Source organism: Danio aesculapii, chromosome 3 (genome assembly GCF_903798145.1).
Source record: "Danio aesculapii chromosome 3, fDanAes4.1, whole genome shotgun sequence".
Classification (NCBI taxonomy): domain Eukaryota; kingdom Metazoa; phylum Chordata; class Actinopteri; order Cypriniformes; family Danionidae; genus Danio; species Danio aesculapii.
In genome coordinates this window covers 58,208,835-58,232,056 of record NC_079437.1, presented here as the reverse complement: position 1 = coordinate 58,232,056, position 23,222 = coordinate 58,208,835, and the positions used below count along the sequence as shown (strand labels likewise).

Sequence of the window (23,222 nt, the reverse complement as noted above, 5' to 3'; positions counted from 1 at the left end):
TATATTGGATAATGCAGGACCAGCCGTGATCAATCATAAGCACCTGGTCCTCTCCAAATTAGTTCACTTGTAGGAAAACAATGCAATTCTGAGTGTGCCTCACACAGGTGAGTAAGCTGAACAAACCGCCTGTAGAAACGCACTCTTCTCTCCATATGCACCAGACACTTTTGAATAAAACAGTGGAGAAACAATACATTTTTCAATACGTTTTGAAACTGTAATGACGTAACAAAGCCTCATTTACTGAAATTCTGTGTTTTTGCCATTTTGATAAGCACTCAAAGCCACTGATTCAAAGCAAAAGCTTTATAACCCTGCTGAAAAATCCAGCTTAAACCAGCCTAGGCTGGTTGGCTGGTTTTAGCTGGTTGACCAGGCTGGTTTTAGAGGGGTTTTGGCCATTTCCAGGCTGGTTTCCAGCCATTTCCAGCCTGGTCTTAGCTGGTCAAGCTGGAAAATGACCAGCAAAATCCAGCTAAAACCAGCTTGACCAGCCTGATTTAAGCTGGACATAGTTGGTTTTGGCTGGTCAAGCTGGTTTTAGCTGGTCATTTTCCTGTAGCTGGTCATTTTCACCCCTCTAAAACCAGCCTGGTCAACCAGCTAAAACCAGCCAACCAGCCTAGGCTGGTTTAAGCTGGATTTTTCAGTAGGGAAAGGTTTCGAAGTAGCAGTGCTTCGAAAGCAGTCATCACTACCTCATACTGTACACTAGGGTTGCAGGATATTGAATAGCGATATTTAATTTTTCTACGAGTGGCAAAACCCACGATTTACATAAGCACTGGTTTGTGTTCGTTAGCCGGTCCAACAGTCTCTGTAACTTTGATGATGCGGGCGACTAAATTTCTGTCTGATGCAATCGTGCACAATGGGACGCCGGTTCATTCAGGGTAGAGCTGTGCAATATGATGATATATATATACAGCTGAGGTCACAATTATCAGCCATCTTGTATATTTCTTTTTCAAATATTTCCCAAATGATGTTTAACAGAGCAAGGAGATTTTTTAAGTATTTCCTATAATATTTTTTCTTCTGGATAAAGTCTTATTTGTTTTATTTTGGCTAGAATAAAAGCAGTGTTTAATTGTTTAATTCAAAATTATTAGCCCACTTAAGCTGAATTTTTTTTAATCGATTGTCTACAGAACAAACCATCGTTAACCAATGATTTACCTAATTACCCTAACTTGCCTAATTAACCAACTTAAGCCTTTAAATGTCAATTTAAGCTGAATACTAGTATCTTGAAAAATATTATGCACTGTTATCATGGCAAAGATAAAAGAAATGAGTTATTAGAAATGAGTTATTAAAACTATTGTGTTTATAAATGTGTTGAAAATAAATCTTCTTTTCCGTTAAACAGAAATGGGGAAAAAATGTAGCATCTTAAGGCACAGTGGTTCAGTGGATAGCACTGTCGCATCACAGCAAGTTCGTAGATTCGAGTCTCGGCTGGGTCAGTTGGCATTTCTGTGTGGAGTTTGCATGTTCTTCCCATGTTGGTGTGGGTTTCCTCCGGGTGCTCTGGTTTCCCCCACAAGTTCAAACACATGCGCTGTAGGTGAATTGAATCAACTAAACTGGGCGTAGTGCATGAGTGTGTGTGTAAATGTGAGCATGTATTGATGTTTCCCAGTACTGGGTTGCAGCTGGAAGGGCATCCGCTGTGTAAAACTTAATGCTGGATTAGTTGGTGGTTCATTCCACTCTGGTGATCCCTCATAAATAGGGGACTAAGCCAAAAAGAAAATGAATGAATGAATTTTTCTACGATATATAGCGATATTGAGCCTAATTTCACCAGATGAATTTCAATAGAGTGACAAGGATTCCTAATTTTATATACATTGGAAAGATTTCGTAGGGCATCTGCATAGATTACAATAATCCAATCACAAACATTGGAAAATACAGTAAAGCAATGATCCTGTACAGAATTAAATACCCAGTGCTTTATGATTTTCTGTAATAAAATCAGCAGTAATCATAAACACAAATATAATCACCATACTTAAAGTCCTGTATATTTAGGTGAAGTTTATTTATAAACTAATTTCGAGAGGATCACGTGCTTATGATTGCTAGCAGCTGGATACGCATTATCCAATTCTCAATGCACCAATCAGACGACTCCTAAGCTACTACAAATACCCTGGGTTACGTACCACCGCTATCTTCGTTTTACAGAATCCCCCATCCACCCCTACTCCTCCTTCTTCCTAGATGGGTGGCACGGTGGCCCAGTGGTTAGCACTGTTGCCTCACAGCAAGAATGTCTCTGGTTCCAGGCTTTACCAAACCAGCAGACATTTCTGTGCGGAGTTTGCATTTTCTCCTCATGCTCACGTGGGTTTCCCCCGGGTCCCCGGTTTCCTCCCACCGTCCAAAAAACATGCAACATAAGTTAATTGACCAATCCAAACCGGCACTATAGACATGCTCCTAGTAAATGGTTATCGCTCAAGAGCAATCACTGGCTGTTCATTGGTTATTACAGCAGGGGAGTTCTCGAGATCTACCTGAGCTCAAACTCCCCTCTCACCTTGCAACTGGAGGGAGCCCCGGGCTCGAGGATCTTATAAGCTCAGGGCTCCCGGGACAGCATCCCAAACATGCTTATAATTAATCATCAGCTAAGTGTGAACTCTTAACATAAATACAGTTAAAGTCAGAAACGTAATGCCTGAACGCTTTAAACTCACTTGAAATCCCCACACAGGCTCTAATAACACACATAATTGCCAAAAGCATTGGTAACTTTAGGGATAAACGTTGCAATGACTCCACAAATCAGGAGTGTTTTGAAATGTGGTCAATTATAATACCGATTTGACATTGCAGATTGTGCAATGTGACTATTGTGGATGCACATATTGCGATATCAATGCTGAAACCATATATTGTGTATGATTTCACTTGTAGTTATTTTATTACCGAGCTCATTTCTTGTACCAGTACAGTGCGTGCTGGTTAAAAAAAAAGAAAAGGTGTTACACAACAGGCCGGTCTGTCCTCTAACACCTTCCTGTGAGGGTTTGGCGGTGCGGAAGCAAACAGCCCTATGGAACGATGTGATTTTAGCTGTACAAAGGAGCGGTCTCATCAGTCTCTGAGCTCTGATCTTTTGTCCAGCTCGGTTCCTCTCATACGTGCTCATTTCAGAAGCAGCGCCTGTGAAGCTGTGCACATGAAAGAGCCACCAAAGGACAGACTGGAGATCAGTGAGCTGTGGGATGCACGAGTTACATAAGCACTGGTTTGTGTTCGTTAGCCGGTCCCACAGTCTCTGTAACTTTGATGATGCGGGCGACTAAATTTCTGTCTAATGCAATCGTGCACAATGGGACGCCGGTTCATCCAGGGTAGGGCTGTGCAATATGATGATATATATGTATACAGCTGAAGTCACAATTATCAGCCATCTTGTATATTTCTTTTTCAAATATTTCCCAAATTATGTTTAACAGAGCAAGGAAATTTTAAAAGTATTTCCTATAATATTTTTTCTTCTGGATAAAGTCTTATTTGTTTTATTTTGGCTAGAATAAAAGCAGTGTTTAATTGTTTAATTCCAAATTATTAGCCCCCTTAAGCGGTATTTTTTTTAATCGATTGTCTACAGAACAAACCATCGTTAACCAATGATTTACCTAATTACCCTAACTTGCCTAATTAACCAACTTAAGCCTTTAAATGTCAATTTAAGCTGAATACTAGTATCTTAAAAAATATTATGCACTGTTATCATGGCAAAGATAAAAGAAATTAGTTATTAGAAATGAGTTAATAAAACTATTGTGTTTATAAATGTGTTGAAAATAAATCTTCTTTTCCATTAAAGAGAAATTGGGAAAAAATGTACCATCTTAAGGCCAAAGGTGTTTTTTTACATGCATTTTTATTTCTCTTTGCTATTTGGGCTCACTGGAACCTAATTAGAATAAAAATCTAAGTATCATCTTTTGATATGAAGTACTTTTAGAGAAAAATGATGTCCATATATGTGGACTCGTGGTCCGAATTTACATAAAACACTTGTTTTTAATGCATATATAACATATAATCTTTTTTTTTTTAACTAGCTTTGACTATCCGAGAGTAAAAACGACATTTTTTCCCATTTTGGACAGTTAAAAATTGAGTTTGGGACATTTAATAAGCTGCAGAACAGTTGCAGGATGACACTGTATGTCTGTAACAAAATATAAAACATTTAAAGTATTTTAAACAGCCACTTAAGAGCTAAAATGTGCTGTCCATGTGTGGACACTCAAGCCCTCGGAGGTTATAGGAGGGCTTCTAATTCTGACTTCAGCTGTATATCGCATGGACAAAAAGGTCTATAGTTTTATATTATGTCCTATAATTTATTTTCATGGCGTCACAAAATACACTAATTTATGGTAGTTTACGGTAATACTTTTCAATTATTTTAATGAGTGCAATGTTATATATGTCATTACAGGGATGCAGATAGAAGCATGAAAAAAAGCAGAGTAAGAAGCTTGCAATCTACATTTTGCTTTTACTTTAGCTTTATATTTGTATGTATTACCTGTAATCATTTTATATTTTCTGATTGTTTATATTTCCCCTGAAGTTCTAAATAACGTGAGAAATATGAACACATGAATGGGTAAAGTTCTGAGTACAGTGTTCCCTCGCTATAACGCCGTTCACCTTTCGCGATCTCGCAATTTCGTGTATTTTATTTAGTGCAATTTTATATGTTTTTACAATGCATTGTGTACTGTGTCCTGATTGGCTGTAGACTATAATCAATCGATCTCATCCATGCCGTGTCTTGGTCAGTTAAAAAAAGTCTAAGGTATGTTATTCCCAGATAACAACCGCTAAATAACGCAGGCGCATCCGGAAACCTCGAATCAACTTGACCATGAATGAATACGTTCAAATCCATATACTTACATCCACATTCATTTCTATCTGCTTGTCTGTCACGTTGTGGGTTATGTTACTGACTATTTGGCGCCATCTTGTAAATAAATAATATGTAGGTTAGTCCAGCATTTCCCAACCCTGTTCCTGAAGGCACACCAACAGTACACATTTCCAGCCTCTCCCTAATCAAACACCCCTGAATCAACTCATCAGAACATTGGAAGAGACTTTAAAACCTGAAGTTAATGGGTCAGATAAGGGAGACATCCAAAATATGTACTGTTGGTGTGCCTTCAGGAACAGGGTTGGGAAACACTGGGTAGTCTACACTCGGTTCCGCTGGTTTTCTTTCAGTCAGCTGTGCATTTTTTACTGTTTGGCGCCATCTTGTGACTGAATAATGCCCAAGTTAGTGTATACTCCATCAGCTGTCTTTATGTCTGTCAGCTTTGCCTTTAATTAAAGAATTGATCAACTATTTCGGCTCAAAACAATGTTTTGCGTCTAATGTTTATGTTCTGTGGCAAGTAGCCCTGTAATAAGCAGAATAAAGTGCATCCAGGCAAGTTTGTTTTTTGTAGAATAAAGCCCTTCAGTCTTATACAACAGTGCTTTGCTTTGCGTCAGGCTACCAATAAGCCTGTCAAGCTTTATTCTGTGATAACAACCTCCTGGATGTACTTTATCCTTAATATAAATCATTATCAGGACATGAGATGACTTGTATCGTGAAATAACATTTGTATAAAATGCATTTTATTAACAACCTGTCCTCCTTTTCCTTGTAATTTCAGACTTGTTACTCATCTCCATTGTTGTGTCTCTCTGGAACGATGAGCTCCTCGCCGCTCGTGTCCCGTTCCTCCAATGACATCCTGGAGGAGCTGCAGCTCATCACCGCCAAAAACCTGGAGAAGCTAGACTTCAATAAGTACTATGAGGTCATCCGGGAGCTCGGTAAAGGCACCTACGGCAAAGTGGACCTCGTCGTCCACAAGATCAGAGGTGGGTTAAGGAGATTGACTGTGGACTTGTTGTGTGTGAATTGACCATTTTGTGTGCAAAACATCATATTTTGAGTCCACAGGGGTTAATTCAGTGTTGAGGTCGCGGCCACACTGCATAGACTTTCGCCCCATTGACTTCCATTAATACATATGCGAATAATGCAGGCTGGAAACGCAAGTTTGTGCAAACTGAGACTGTTATTCGCTCATTGTTCAACATCAACTGATGTCTAGGACTAGAAACAGATCTCATTTGTGGCTTTTCCTTCCTGTGGGAAACGTTCCCGATCAAACTGACAAAGAATGTTTGCACACAAAATAAAAACCACCTACACTTACAAAAGCACACAGGCACACATTTCTCTCTATCCTGTGAAATCATGCATCATTTATCAGTCATCTGTCGTATTTCATGATCCTGTAGATCAAACGAATACCGCAGTTTACAGCTATTACGTGTGCTTTCACACTAGAGCTTGTGAAGCGAATGCAAGGCCAATATGACACCAAAGTTTAATTTGTTTGACCACAGCAAAATGGGTTTCTTAGAAAGTGCTGCAACCTACAGTTCTCATACATTTATTCATTCATACATGCATAGAGTATATTCAGAACTTCACTATATGGTTCAGCAAAAGCAGTTCGTGATTTAGCATTTATAGTGGCTTCAAAAGGACAAACACAGAGTTTTCAAACATCAGAAAAATTTAAAGGAGAATTGCAGCTTTACTTGGTAACACTTTACTTTTTTGTACATTAGTATGTGCACTATATATATATATATATATATTAATTTTGAGATTAATCTAGATTAAAATGGTTCATTTGAATTCTGCCAAAGGCATTCAGATCATGTGTGCTACCCGAATAATAAATCTTTGAGAACGGGTTTCTCGAGGCGGCGCATTAGACCAGGGCTCATCTCCTGTTTCCAAAATGCATCACAAACTGCTTGAGAAACTGTTCTACTATGATAATTGGTGATGAAAATAAATGAAACAGCAGCTATATCTCAGCATCAGAACATCGTAGAGAAGCGGGGGTTGGCTTGTTTGACTCATGCTAGCACACCATAAATCAGGGGTGTCCAAACTCGGTCCTGGAGGGCCGGTGTCCTGCAGATTTTAGCTCCAACTGGCCTCAACACACCTGCACGGATGTTTCTAGAAAGCCTAGTAAGTGCTTGATTAGCTAGCCCAGGTGTGTCTGATTGGGGTTGGAACTAAACTTTGCAGGACACCGGCCCTCCAGGACCGAGCTTGGACATGCCTGCCATAAATCCTGTATGGTTCACATGCTAGCAATGACTAGCAACATGCTAATAACGATTAGCTTAGTACTTTAAAATGCTAGAAATGCTTACTAAACATGAAGGAAAATCTATAGAACACCGTGTTATCTATCTATCTATCTATCTATCTATCTATCTATCTATCTATCTATCTATCTATCTATCTATCTATCTATCTATCTATCTATCTATCTATCTATCTATCTATCTATCTGTCTATCTTTTCATACTTTTAAAAACTGTTTAATCTAAATATTACCAACAGGCTTTCTCAAGCCAGCCTCAAAGTTTGTCTCGACAAACTTTAATAATCTAGTAATGGTTACTATAGTAAAACCATGGTTAATTTTTGCAAGGGAGCTCACACGAACAGTAGCTTACACTTCGTAGCTCTACTCAGCTTTGTGTCCTCAATTGTAAGTCACTTTGGACAAAATCGTCTGCCAAATGATTCAATTTTAAATGGCTAAATACACCAATGTTAGCTCACACACATGCTAACTCACACAAACAGTAGCTCGCAATAATCATATTTTCCAAGAACTGGAAGTACAGTGGGAAACCTGCATGTCACTCAGTGCTCAAATGCTGTTGTTCTCTGAAAATTCGCTGTTGAAGCTCATGGTTTTATTGCAGTGCTAAATAACGGATGCGGTCTTTCAGGTTGAGCTAGTCCAGGAGCCTTGATAAAACCCATTCTGGGAATCACCAACCAAAACACAATCTTCTGTCCTATCATTAGCGAATAATTAGACCATCATAAAGGCAAACCTAAACAAACAAACCTCTGTCCACTGATATCCTGTTCAATCCGTCATGTTACCTTTCTGTTCACGAGCATATGGTGGTCAATAGTCTATAAAACTGCCCCTGTGTGTGTCATCTGCATCCTTGAGGTTTCAAAGAGATGCAAAACACACCATCTGCCAGCATCCAGAGCCCCATCAGTGCACAGCTCATTTATTATTCACAGAACTGAGAGCATGACACAGCAGTCCTGCAGGCCTCATAAATGTTCACATTTGAGCGCATTTTCTTCCAACACCTCACACTCACTACATCTATAGTATCAGGAGATGTCCTTCAGGAGGAAGAGTGTGTTTACCAGCCAGAAAATCACTATAGGAATCAACTCAAAGGGATTGTTCACCCAAAAACGGAAATCATTTACTCATTATGACGATTATTAAATGTTGAACATTTAAAGGGGATAGTTCACACCAAAAAATGAAAATGTACTCACTGTTTACTCAACCTCAAGTGGTTCCAAACCTTTATGAGTTTTAATTTGACCCCTTTTTTAAGATTTAATATTAATATTCTGGTTCTTCTGAGTGTGCCAGTTTAGGTTCAGTTCAAAACACAGTTCAGATTTTTTATTATAATGTGTTAAAAGTGTCATTTTGGGGGCGTGTCCACAGGTCCTTGCTTCACATGAAAATTAATTTAGACTTCCCGCCCAACTTAACAAGGGGGCGGAGCCAAGAGCTCCCCTGCTTTGTGTATGGCAACAGACAGGCAGACAGAGAGAAGCAACATGAGCGAGAGGACCAGCATTCAGCCGTACATGTACGACTCGGACACAGACCAAGCAGAGACTACTGTTGAGGAATCAATAGTCCTAATGTGCCAGAATGTAGTGATGGTGAAATGAAGCTTTCTGAACCAGTTAAGCGCTCGACTCAATTGTATCGGAAAAAGATTCGTTACTCGAAGCTTTCTAAATAACTGCTCGATGAGGACCTCTTCTGGTTAAAGTGTGGGAAAGCACTGTGTAGCAATAATGTCAAATGTTCACAACTGACCAACTCCTTCATATAGTACAACAACAGTAATATAAACAAATTACTCTAGTTTTTACACATAAGGTTTGTTACATTACACGACCGATGACTGTATTTAAATCCAAGGTATTCAAAAGTGTTTACATTTAACATATTACAACTAGTCCCGTTTCAAGCGGGGATTGATCCAGCAATTCCTGCATGGGAGGCGAATGCTCTAAGGAGGAGGCTATGTGAGTAATGCTTTCAGGTTGCGCTCGCCAGCTGGCCCCCGTTAAACACTATACCACGATATGCAGTGGTTTTCTTTAAAAATTGTTGTAAATAAATACGCTAATACACTTTAGTATGGTTCAAAACCTTTTTACTATAAATGACTATTGTATTTTAGTTTAATTACTGATGTGTGGGACCGGTGCAGTGCTTTGAAACAGTAGAAATGTATGTAATGGACGGCTAATCTCTCGCTATACACTTTACTAACCCATGGGGTTGTTAAAACCTTTGAATCAAAATTCGAAGCAGTCACGTGGGTATTGGCGAAAATGAAGCTTCGGACGTCCCTGATCACGTGATGATGGCAAAACGAATCAAGCTCCGGCACACTGCTTCCCTGCGAGATGTATCGTTTTTTCGATACATGCTTCGAAGCCTCGGCGCACAACGTCATATCACTACCAGAATGTGTCAAAGTGGTAGTTACAAAATTATTTGTGTCTGTATAGTTTTACAGCCGCGATGTAATGTTGCATGCGTCATCCATATAGGGATGCAATGATTAACTGGTTTCACGATTAACAGCACTTTAATTTGTGAATTAATTAATCATAAAGGCTTCTCAACACCGTGTTTCTGCACAAAACAAAACGGCAACTAAACAAAGTGATGCCGACTGTGTGTTAGTTTAAAGTTCCGAGCTTGTACACCGAGACTAATAACAACGCACACTGGATTAATTTGACTGAGGCTATAACTAAGGCAAGTTCTTTATTTCCAATGGAGTGAGGTGCATGCAGGGCAACGTGCTCATACTTTCCAGCTGCACCTAGTTGAGATGACGGGGAGCTTCTGTGACCACGGGAAATGCAAACGGCTGAAGTTTAAGGAAGACACAATGAAAAGTACACATGTTTGCAAACCCACCTAAAGTTACTAACAATGGCGCCGATGAGAGCGATCATGTGTGAATGTTGATCCGCCAGCCGAGATCAATCGAGTGTTTTCGGAGAGAGCGCTGAAGGACTCTGTGGATCAGCTGTTTTTAATGGCCCGAATCTCGATACGTTGCATTCACTGCGTGTTCAGCGCAAATGGCCGCTAAATGTAAATCTCTGTTGCTCATTCGCAGGAGGACGATGAAGGCTCTTGTGTTAAGCCCAATGAGCCTTACATCCAAAAATAGAGCAAGGGTGTTCCTTTGGTGACATCACTTTGACACGCTGAAAATGGCGGATGTGAAACAACAAACTTAGGATGTGCTAATGTGCGCCTGTCAATCAATATTGGTGGGCGGCACTCCTACATCAAGTTGCGATCGGTCTCAAAACCGCTCCAATTGGTCCACTGTTTTTATGTTGTTAAATTAAAAAAAAGCACTGGGTGTGTTTATATCACCCCAATATGACAGTCTATACACCATACATGCACATATGTCTGTCCAAACAGCTTGAAAAGTAGATTTTTCACCATAGGTGCCCTTTGAAGAAAGTTTAATACTGGAATCCATTAATATCCATAGTAAGAAAACAAATATCATGGAAGTCAATGATTACAGGTTTCTTTTGTGTCCTTCAAACTCATTAAGGGGTGAATAAATGATGACTGATGTTCAGTTTTGTGTGAACTATCCAATACAGAATGGCTATATATGACTCTATAATAGATCAGGGGAGCTATCCCTTTAATAGATATTATAATATAGTGTTCTCTTGTCTCTTCCAAAAAATAAATAAATAAACAATTCTGATGCCAGGATTCAATATTCAGGCTTGTTTACAACTTTCCAATCTCCAACTGCATCCAAAAGTGCGATACTGCTACATAACATCTCTCGACTTCTGACCATTAAAATGTTTTGTTGCCCAAAGGCTTTTTAAAAGTAGCAGAATGTCAATGCTGTTGCTCTGCTCGTCTCCTAGCAACCAAATTGGAGTATACAGTATAAAGATGCGAGTGTTAGATCTGCAGGTGTGCGATTATCAGCAGCAGACAGGATCATATACCGTGTTTTACTGCTGCTCATGCTAAACTGCTTTTATTGTCACGTAATGTTGGAGCGTTGGCTCACAGATTGATTTCTTTTACTTGGTAGGGCAGTTCAGAGGTTAGCACTGTCAGCTCACAGCAAAAAGGCTGCTGGTTTGAGTCCTGGGTCAGTTGGCGATTCTGTGTGGAGTTTGCATGTTCTCCCTGTGTTGTCGTTGGTTTCCTCCGGGTGCTCTGGTTCCCACAGTCCAAAGACATGCGCTATAGGTGAATTGAGTTAACTAAATTGGCCGTAGTGTATGTGTGTAAATGTGAGAGTGTATGGGTGTTTCCCAGTACTGGGTTGCGGCTGGAAGAGCATCCACTGCTTAAAACATATGCTGGAATAGTTGATGGCGACCCCCTGATAAATAAGGGACTAAACCGAAGGAAAACGAATGAGAAATATAATTAATTATTTATATATGCATTATTATGTATAGAATACAACAAATATTAACTGCACATCTGGAAAAGCGCTTGAGTAAGGGTTTCCAAATTGCCCCCATAGCTGTATCTGTCCAAGTAGTTAAAAGCATTTGAGTCTGTGTTTTTGCCTGTGGATGATAATGCAATAATTCCCACTAAGGATCCACCTGGCGCAGTGGCAGATTGTCTGTCATCTGCTTGAGCAGGTGCATCTGTCACTGCCGCTTATAATGACGGCCCTTTGTGAAGGCCTTTATCTTAAACACACAGGCAGCTTCTGCTATCTGTTGTGTTATGTAATAACAAAGTTGGGGCAGGGGCGGGTTCGTTTGACCTTCCTTTCAAAGCGTTTAGCAACTGCTTAACCTTCTGCAGTGTTATGCAAAGACCTTCAATAGTGACTCGCAGGCAAAATCTGCTCAAAGTGTCTTTTTCATTTAAGACAAGGCTATGAAACCGACAGACAGTATCATTTAAAGGCGACTAAATGTGATAATTGAGTTGCAGAAAACAATACTCCTTTGAAATGAGGTATAAAAGATTCTGTTTGCCTCACAAAAACAGTGGAAAAGTTGGCAAATACAGTTGAAGTCAAAATCCTGTGATGAAGCCCTCCTGTGAAATTGTTCCTAATATTTTCATAATGATGTTTAACAGCGCAAGGAATTTTTTACAGTATTTCCAGCCTGATCTCACGAGAAAACGTAAGTATTTTATGTTTTGTCAGTTTAGTGGCTAATTCGTACGAATTCGTACAAGTTCATTTGTACGAAATTATACGATTTTACAAAGGAGGCGTGGCACCATAACCCCACCCCTAAACCCAACCGTCATTGGGGGATGAGCAAATCGTACGAAAATGTACGAATTAGATCGGACGAATTCATACGAATTAGCCACTAAATCAAAAAGTTACGAATTGCCGTGAGATTGTGTTGGTATTTCCTATAATATTTTTTCTTCTGGAGAAAGTCTTATTTTTTTTATTTCAGCTAAACCAAAAGCTGTTTTTATTATTTTTTTAAACTATTTTAAGGTCAATGTTATTAGCCCTCTTGAGCAATATTTTTTTTGTTCCATTGGCTATACAACGAATTGCCTAATTAATCTAAATTGCGTAATTAACCTAATTAAGCCGTTTAAGCTGAATACCAGTATCTTGAAAAATATCTAGTCAAATATTATGTGCTGTCATCATGGCAAAGAGAAAAGAAATGCACCGATACCCTGACAAAAAATATAGATTCCATACACAATATCAAACAAATGTCTCTGTTTGCACTGGAAAAACCTGCACAGAACAAATGCAAATGAGCAGACCGTGTATCTAGCGGTGGATGTTGTTTGAAAGCAAAAATGACTGGTGACTCGGCATTATACAAAGCATTTACTGCACTCCAATTAATCAGACTTGTGCAGCTAGAAGCATTTGCCTTCTCTTATTCATCGTCTAACACATTTAATGTGTAAAAAAAGGAGTAGAACAGAGAAGAGGAGAGAAGTTAAAGCGTGGAAACTATTGAACACCTCAACATTTTACTCAGAAAAATATTTCTAAAGGTGATGTTGACTTGAAATTTTCACCAGATGTTGGTACAGGGTATATACAGGAATCAGGGAGTAACATTCAATACCTTTTAAGACTCTTTCTATACATTTTAAGACCTCATCGCCAGTTTAGTTCTGAACCGGTAACATTGGCAACACTTTAAATATATTCACTAAATACTGATTGTAAGAAACTAATCCTAAACTAAAACATTATTGATATACTTTATAAAAATGCCTATAGAGCAGCAGAAATAATGGTTACTGCAGTAAACAAAGCAGTGTGACATGAAATATAGCAGGATTATCAATTTCATAAACTACACAGCATCCCAAAATTTCAAACTTTAGCATACAACTATAATTATACAACTGTATTATCAAACATTTGGCAAATTTAATACTTTGTAACAGCATTTAAGACTTTTCAAGGGCCTTAAATTTCTGTAAATTGATTTATCAACTTTTAATACTTTTTAAGACACCACGGACACCCTGTGACAATGACCAAAGAAATCCATATGTGCAAAGAAAACAAAATGAATTCGTTTACAAATTAAATTATGTGTAATAAAATGAAATGACGCAGGGAAAAACTACTGAGCACATGAAGAAAGAGAGGAAATGGCAGTGAAAGCCGAGCCAGCAGCTGAAATCTCTCAGTGGTTCTTCAGCAACCCTCTGATCTTCCTCATTGTAAATGAATATCAGCTGCTTCAGTCCAACATCTACATTAGCAGGAGGATGAAGATGAAACCAGAGTGGAGATTTCAGCAAGACAATGATCCAAAACACATCCAAGGAGACTCTCAAATGCTTTCAGAGAAAGAAAAGCAAGCTGTAGAATGGCCTAGCCAATCACCTGACTTAAATCCAATAGAGATTACAAAATAAAGCTGAGATTTGATAGACGAGACCCACAGAACCATCAAGATTTTTACACTCTATTGAAGTCTGTGACAATCTCACACCTGAGCAATGCATGTGACTTCATTCTCCACATGAGAGGCGTCTTTAAGCTGCAATCACCAAAAATCCTCTTATATAAAGTATTAAATACATTTCAGTAGTTCAGCACTTTCTGCTTGTGTCATTTCATTGTTACACAGCACTCATTTTTTTCAGATTTGTTTGTTTTGCTTTATTTTTATGTTTGTATAGTTTAGGTTTTTACCAAAATCTGGTTCAATTTCATGTCAACAGCTCCTTTAGAAACATTATTCCCAGGAAAAATACATGACGTGTTCAATACTTATTTTCCCTTCTGTAATTAAATGTTAGAGAAACTTCCTTCTGGATTTCTATCAAACTCGCTTCATAATAAGTTGGTCAGAATCAGAGCTGTTGCCATTTATCTCCCACATTATTGCGTGACCTGACATTGTCTCAGCTTGACATTTGACGGAGCACATTCAGATCTCACGAGTAGGCCATTAACTCTGCGCCATCGGCAGAATAATCAGTAATTCTTTTCAAACTCTCTCTCTCTCTCTCTCTCTCTTTCCCTTCAGGCACAAAAATGGCTCTGAAGTTCTTGAGGAAGAAAACCACCAAGCTGAAGAGTTTCCTGCGCGAGTACAGCATCTCTCTCTACCTGTCACCCTGCCATTTCATCATCAACATGTACGGCATCGCCTTCGAGACTGACGAATACTACATTTTCGCTCAGGAGTACGCGCTAGCTGGAGATCTCTTTGACATCATTCCTCCCCAGGTGAGAGAAGTTCAGCTCGCTCAAATATTCATGCTGTGCTACTTTGTACTTGGTTTTGGCACTGTTTAAGTGCTAAATATAAGCATTAAAATGACTTGGATCTGTAAAAGTGTGAGATGGTAATGGGTGAGTGCACTGAAGGGATGCCAGTTTGTTTGCACTTTGCTGGTTTATTATATTTTCAACTTCTTGCTGGGAAACCGCATTAGCTAGCTATTATTAGTAATGGAAATGTTTAGATCAACATGTTTAGATGTTGATTGCAGAATTAAATAATTTATTTAGAAATGTGGCTGTGGACACAATATTGTGGTCAGACATCCCTGCTGATAAAAACAGCTTAATCCAGACTTTGCTAGATGGCTGGTTTAGCTGGTCGACCAGACTGGTTATAGAGGGGTTTTAACCATTCCAGCCTGGTCTTAGTTGTCAGGCTGGGAGATGACCTGCTAAAACCAGCTATGTCCAGCTTAAACCAGGCTAGTCAAGCTGGATTTAGCTGTTCGTTATCCAGCCTAACCAGCTGAGACAAGCCTGGAAATGGCCAAAACCCCTCTAAAACCAGGCTGCTCGACCAGCTAAAATCAGCCAATCAGCCTAGGCTGGTGTAAGCTGTGTTTTTCAGCAGGGATGGAAATGTATTAGGCAGGTGAACTCTAACAGTGCATTATGGGTATTATTCTCTAGCTGTTGAGTGTACATCAGCTGTACACTCAATAATACGATGCATTGTGGGATTGATTCAGTGCACTTCAGAAGGTCCACTAGAGTTTCAGACACCACTACATATTACTGCTCCTTAAAACGGTGCACTACTTAAGCTTTGGTGATATTCTGATATGTTCATGCATGGAGGTCTTCTTACGAGCTGATTACCTAAATCAGGTGTGTTAAATCAAAGAAACGTGCAAAATATGCAAAGAAGTGTGGTGTGAAGACTTAAACTGAGAGCCACTGTGCTAGAAAATTGTTACAGTGTTTATAGTAAAGTCCAGGTTTCGTTCTTTCAGCTCATTTTTGAGAGTTATAGTTCATATTTCTGCATCTCATCTGCCACGGTTCAATGTTTACTTATTGAGTGATTTGTTTTTGCTTGTGAATGGGGTCTTTATGAGCTGCATAATAGTGTCCCTAGGGGTCACCAAACTTGGTCCTGGAGATTCAGTGACCTGCAGAGTTTAGCTCCATCTTGCCCAAAAACACCTGTCTGAAAGTTAAGTATACCTATTAAGACCTTGGCTTAATCCGAAATTTCCCCTATACCTTAAATAGTGCAGTATTTGAGGGAGCAGCCATTTGTAGTGGATATGCTGAAGTGCACTCAATCAATTCCACAATGTACAACCCATGTACACTTAACTAGCGAATACCCATATTACATCGTAAGAGTTTGGACATCAAATTCACTCACTCGTTTCATTCACTCCTTTAAGTGTACTACATTAGTGGACTTATTTAGGGAAAAGTGTTAAAGGGGGCAATTCTGGTCCTTGATTAGGTCCTTCAGGTACATTTGATTAGGTTGGAGCTTAAGTCTGCAGGACACCAGCCCTCCAGGACTGAGTGTGGTGACACCCACTCCACTGTCTGACAACCGAAACAGAAAACTATTTACAGATTTTGTTAAAATACACTATACGGGCTTAAAGAGTAGGAGTGTAAAGAACTGACATTAGACAGGGTGCTAATGCAATGCAGTGATGTGAAAATTAGCAGCTCTAGCAGACTTCAGCTACTTTCCATTGAGCGTAGTTGGCAACAGTGCTATACACACACACAGAAGTAAACAAGAACTTCATGTTCCTTGCAAAGTTGCTGCATTACAAGAAGTCCTGTAAGGTTTTGTGTTGCGGAGGCTCAATATGCTGTTTCTGTGAGAATTAAGATCATAATATTCATTATGTAACCACACTGTTTTTGTCTAATCCCATACTCTCAACACTCTCTCCTGTGTGTAGGTGGGATTGCCGGAGAACGTTGCCAAGCGCTGCGTACACCAGGTGGCTATTGCACTGGATTACCTGCATTGCAAGAAGCTGGTGCATCGTGACATAAAGCCAGAGAACGTCCTGATCTTTGATAAGGAGTGCCGGAAGGTGAAGCTGTCAGACTTTGGGATGACAAGGCGCGCTGGTTCTCCAGTTAAGCGAGTTAGCGGGACCATCCCATACACGGCACCAGAACTCTGTGACCCAGGCCGGCAGGAAGGTTTGTGTGTGGACTACAGCACTGATGTGTGGGCATTTGGCGTGCTTCTGTTCTGCATGCTCACCGGGAATTTCCCCTGGGAGAAAGCGCTGCCCTCTGATGCTTTCTACGAGGAGTTTGTGCGCTGGCAGCAGCGGAGGCGGCGCAGCAGTTCGGTGCCCTCACAGTGGCGTCGCTTCACTGAAGAGGCGCTTTGTATGTTTCGATGCCTGCTGTCCATCGAGCAGGACCGCCGGTGCTCCGTCAAAGAGGTCTTCAGCTACTTCAACCACTGCTGGATGCTTGATACTGAGAACGGCAACACCACTCATATCTCAAGCAGTAATGGCAACAGTGGCACGGTGATGAACGGCCGCCAAGCTGAGCTCAGCTCTTCTTCCTCTGAAGAAGATGATCTGGTGGACCGCTTGAACAAACAGAGCTTGTCGCCTGTATGCGGGGTGGCTAAAGGAGGCATCATCATGGAGCCAATGACCACACACTACTCCTCAACATCCACAAACAGCCCTGCTTCCTCCACCGGCGGTTATGAGCGTGTGTCCCGTGACAATAACGGCAACAGTGGGCGCATTCTAGTCACGACACCAATTGAAATATGCGTGTAGAGACGTCGCTGACTTTAATCTTGCATATACACTTGGGATGACCAGTAGGAGTCAAGTCCTCATGAAGCAAACGCATAGAGGGAAAAGGCAGTAGCTGGTGCACAAGATCATCTCAAGAAGAGCCTCTGCTTGAACGTTTTCCTGATGACGAGTAACTCTGAGGGAATGTGTAAGACAATCGCCAAAGTCTGCCGATTGTGTCTCAACCACGTTTTCCACGTATATTAAGACCAAAATGAAAGATTTGTACTCTTTAGAAGAAAGCAGAACGAGAAACTATGAAGCAATATGTCGAAGTGAAGAGATTTTAAAAAACATTTCACGTGGAGACTGGCGGTTTCTGAAGCACAGTGAGAAACGTGTTGGTATTGTTTTGTGCTTGTGTGTATCCCTGTGGTCAGTGGATATTGGACTTTGGAAGCTTATTGGTTACTTGATAAATGTTGTACTATTCATTTTTGGTCTTTACCTTTTTTGTTATTTATTTAATATTGTAGCATTACAATGTTTTATTCTAATTTGCAGAGAAACTGTACTGTCAAATCTCCGATTGCTCACCATTACACCCCCAAAACTGGCAAGAAAGTCACTTGGGGCCATTTACACAACACAATCGTCTACTAAAAACTGAATATTCTCCAGAAAAATTGATCTGGAGGTTCATTTACATGACAATTACACTTTAGCGGGCCTGAACATGTGTTCATTGTTGTCAAGCAAACATAGGCCACTCTAAATTTCAGAAGACTGTTGGATAAGTTTGAATGGTAAATGTAAAAACTCTCCAGTATCGATGCAGTCCACATAAATGAGTAAGTCCTCCATGTGTAGGAGTGCAGTACTTGGCCTGCGCTACCTTAGTACTGAACAACTGGACAAATCTTGCTTTCACAAACAGTTCTTTACATGGCTGTGGTTGTACCATTAAAGAAAAGAGCGATTCAGACATACTGGCTCCCAGAAGCACAGTTCAAAATCCATTCAGCCACTGTGTATTGATATGTTCATACAGTAAAGTGCAATGCCACATATTGATGTACATTTCCTCTTTTAGCATTCTATCCGAGCATCATGCATGGAGACCTAAGAGCACATGTATGTCATTTAGACATCTTTTTGACGTCCTCTAGAAGATCAGTAAGTTTAGGAGCCTTTGCAATGTTATGAAGACATCCTGGCAGAGATTATAATAGCATTTCTTTATATACGAATTGGCCTATTTTATGATATTTATCATAAGTCTGTACATGAAACATGATTCTTAGAGAATGTTAATATTTCCAGATGATGTCCTCTATAATAGATGTCTTGATGATGTATATGTGCTTACTGAGTGATGTTTGAGGATTTCTCAGGTATACCATTCACTGTGTTACAATGAAAATCAATGTGAAATCCACACTACCCATTTCTTTTTTAAATACACATTCCTGGTTTTAATGTGCACATTATATGAAGATGAAGTTGGTTATCTTTACAGAATGTTCACCAACATTTCTGCTTCTAATATTAAATTGATCATAAAAATCCCACTCAATTCCCAGCAGGCACAGAATGTCAACATGACGTCAGATTGACGCTGTACCCCAATGTCGTTGCGTTTTGTTTGGAAATGAAAATCGGGTTGACATCAGAACCCAACGTCAGGCTGACATCATTGTCCACGTCCAACCTAAAATCAACCAAATATCAATGTCTAATGATGTTACAGCTTGATGTTGTGTAGACATTACCACTATGACATCTATCAGACGTTGGATTTTGGTTGTCATACCTGACGAAAAAATGTCAGTATTTGACGTCAATATGATGTTGGTTTAAGATGTTGGCTCTCCAACACAACCTAAAATCAATCAAATATCAACGTTATTATTGGACGTCAAAGTAACCTTGTCCTTAGACGCTGGCTTGACAATTTTCATGACCTAAATCTAACCTATTATTTACGTCTTATGACGTTGTGCGCCTGCTGGGTTACCATCTCCACTTCCAACCACTTAATTTTGGCATGTAACACTCAAATTTTGAGTTGTTATAAGTAAAACTGACATAATTTCATGTTGTCTTCACCACTCAGTTTGTTACTCAGTTGAGTTATGGAAATACGAAGATGTCATATTTAGGATTTAGGTTTCATGACAAATGGAGCAGTGATGTCTAAATATTCTGCTGCTTTGGACCAGAGAATGAAGGTCCAGTTGTAACTCTATTAGATCCTTTTATTTGAGCGATTGTTTACTCAAAAAAAAAAACGCTACCAGCTGCTAAACTTGGTATAAGTTGCTTTTAAATTGACTGAAATGCCAATAAAGTGGAATGTGATTCCTGTTCCACAGTCTTGCGCAAATTAAAATGTTTTTCTTTTTTATATTTATACATTTTATTATGACATTTGTTCAATTTTGTACTCTCGTTTGAAGAATGGTAGCAAATGTTAATTTGGTGGAATTATTTTGTTCTTGTATGGTTAAAAAAAAGCAAAAAAGGGGGCATTCTGCATGGATATAACAGAAAACTAGAAAAAGAGTTGGTATCTGTGCTACTTTTTAGAATTGTGACAATTATTGTGTAGTAATAATTTTAATTAGCACACGTTTCCCTAACTGGATACAAGTTTCAGTGGAGTCATTAAGGACAATGTGCAAATTGAGAAAATTGTTTTGTCATGGGCAAAGCATGGACTTCGCATAGCAAAACATGGACTTCACATATCAGTGATAGGCAGTACACAACATATTGATTTCTTTAGTGCTGGAAAATGCTCTCAATAATCAATAACTCACAAAGAAGATCAATGCTACACTAAAAGACAGTTCAACCCTGCAAAACCTTCAACCCTTCATACGAGGAAATCATGAAAAGGACAAACGCTAAAACAGACATTTCATTGTGCTGTCTTATCCAGAAATGTTTGCATGAATCAACACTGCTCTGGAGAAACATTGTAGAAATAAACAACAATGTACTGAATCTTGTGGCTTTCGTGGCTTTTTTATAACATTGTATTGCATATACACATCTCCCTATGCAAACATAAACATTAAACCACCAATTTATTAATTTGAAGTTTTAATAAACCTCATGTCCCTGATATCTTAGGGTATTGACAAGGAATCTATCCAGCCATATAAATCAATGGTGTCTAATTCTGCTCTAGGAGGGAAGGTGTCCTGCAAAGGTTAGCTCCTAGCCTAAATAAACACAGCTTAATCAGATAATCACGGACTTACCATGCACACTAGGAACTTCTAGACAGCTGTATCGAGACAAGCTGGGGCTCCAGAACATTCCAGTCCAGTGAAATTGCGATTTTTCCAGCCCCATCACCATTATGCAACTCAAAAAAGTCTCATTTAAAGTCTATCTTGGTGTAGTAACATGGGGCAAAATCTAAATTAGATCTGACCTAGCTGAGAAACCTCAAGACAAAACTCAAAAGTTCAGAAGGGAAAACATGTTTACATGTGAAAGAGATTGTAAAAGGGGATAAATTGGAGGAAAAAGGGTCTGGGGAGGTGGCAGGAATGGTGCAGGGAAACAGCAAAATCTAAATTACTAAATGTTTGCATATAGAATTAAATACTGATTTGGTAAACTGTGTTTGAAGCAAAGAATTGACTGTGATGCATGGTAAGTTTAGTACATTAGCATTAGCACAACAATACTGAAGTAGTAAAATGCATCGAGCGAGACGGATTAAATTCAAATAGGAACTTTAATCCACATGAGTAACAGACAAACCATCTACACCAGGCATGTCCAAGCTCGGTCCTGGAGGGCCGGTGTCCTGCAAAGTTTAGTTCCAACCCCAATCAGACACACCTGGGCTAGCTAATCAAGCACTTACTAGGCTTTCTAGAAACATCCGTGCAGGTGTGTTGAGGCAAGTTGGAGCTAAAATCTGCAGGACACCGGCCCTCCAGGACCGAGTTTGGACACCCCTGATCTACATGCATCAAGCATAGAAAAGATTGAACTCAGAAGACTTAAATACACAGGATGAGCCAATTACCAGCACAGTAAAGACAGATTATGGAATTACTGAGTAATTATGACAACCAAGCATGAGCAGGAAAGTGGGACACCTTCTGAAAAGTGTGGCAATGCATCATGGGAAAAAAAATGATCAAATGTCTAGCAGAGGTGGGTGGGTAGGGGCAGGGGAAAGCGGTTGATGGGCTAGCCAATAGCAGACTACAATAGGAGTAGTTCCTGGTGTAAAAAAAACTGTTTAAAGAATACAGACAGAGGACAGAGATGAGAAAAAAGGGAGGCAAGTGGGGACCCAGAGTCCAACCAGGAGGACGGCTCATGGCACAACTGAGGGAGGAAGAAACCATAATGGGAGCTTGAATGGCTTGTGTGATTAAGGACCAAGGCTGAGCCAGAGAAAAGGAGGAGCACTATGGAGCCAGAGGGATGTAAGTTCTGACAGAGAAGTGGAAAATCGTTATAAAGGCAGGTCAACAACTGACAAAAGCAGAGGGACGAGGAGTCCAAGGACTAATGGATCTTGGTGGATCTGAGAAAGTGTGGAGCAAAGGAGGAGCGGAAGGGTCGAAAAACCAAAGTGGAGCCCATGGTCAACAACCTAAGATGTAGCTGAAAACCATAGAAGCTCAAAGTAAATCTCAGCAGTATGCCTGAGCTAATAAAGAAAAAGGCAAGGTAGTAATCCAGCACTGAAGGAAGCCTTGGAAATAATTGAAGGAGCCTTGGAAGTGGCCAATAAGTAAGACTCAGGGCTAGATAGAAACAACGCTGCCATAAGAGAGTCAGTGTTAAACAGAATCAATGAAGGTGGAAGATATTCAGGACTGAACCAGTGAAGATGTAAGATTCAAGGACAGGGGAATACGGGAAATAAGAACGTTGGCAGGTCTCTGCTCCATGCCTCAAAAGGCAACCAACGCACAATGTTTTTAGCTCACACTCGTGGTCAGACTCCCTGTTCCATCAAGGTCATTTTGGTGTTGGTCCAGAGCCAGAGTCTGGTTACAAATCAGCTCTTTGAAAAATGGTTCGTGAGTAGCAGCAAATCATTGCTGAGCTAAAAGTAAGAACCACCTCCATCAGGGGCTGAGATGACTGAGATGAACAGTAACTGTTTTGAACATAATTTTTAACAGCAATGGAACGCTATGCTGAAGATGTTATTATCAGTTGTAATCTCCATCTATACAAGCTAAGGCATGCTGCATAAACAGTAATGTCATTTGTATTCCCTGTCAATGCAAATAAGTCATGCTGTGCGAACACAAACTTTTGCTTGTAATATCTGCCTATGCAAACTACAATACGCTGCAACATACGAACATGTTGGATTCGCTGTGTTTGGATTCCGATGTAAATTTGCAAAGCAATAACAATGCAACATTAATGGTGTATTTGTATGTGGAGCTTCTGCATTTGCCTTTCTGGGAAAGATGAGATGTGTTCAGTGACATTCTACAGTGGCTCTTTTTCCAAACCAAAGTA

General features: G+C 39.8%; 1 protein-coding gene across 1 annotated transcript in view; it reads left to right on the top strand.

The window, feature by feature from the left end:
* unm_sa1261 (un-named sa1261) overlaps positions 1-19,570 on the top strand; it is a 40,282-nt gene extending 20,712 nt beyond the window's left edge. Inside the window, exons 2-4 of the mRNA XM_056454307.1 lie at positions 5,709-5,919; positions 14,729-14,931; positions 16,890-19,570. Of these exons, the coding sequence (XP_056310282.1) occupies positions 5,748-5,919; positions 14,729-14,931; positions 16,890-17,744 (1,230 nt within the window). The 5' untranslated portion in view covers positions 5,709-5,747 and the 3' untranslated portion in view covers positions 17,745-19,570. The remainder of the gene's footprint in view (positions 1-5,708; positions 5,920-14,728; positions 14,932-16,889) is intronic.
* The last annotated feature ends 3,652 nt before the right edge of the window (positions 19,571-23,222 follow it).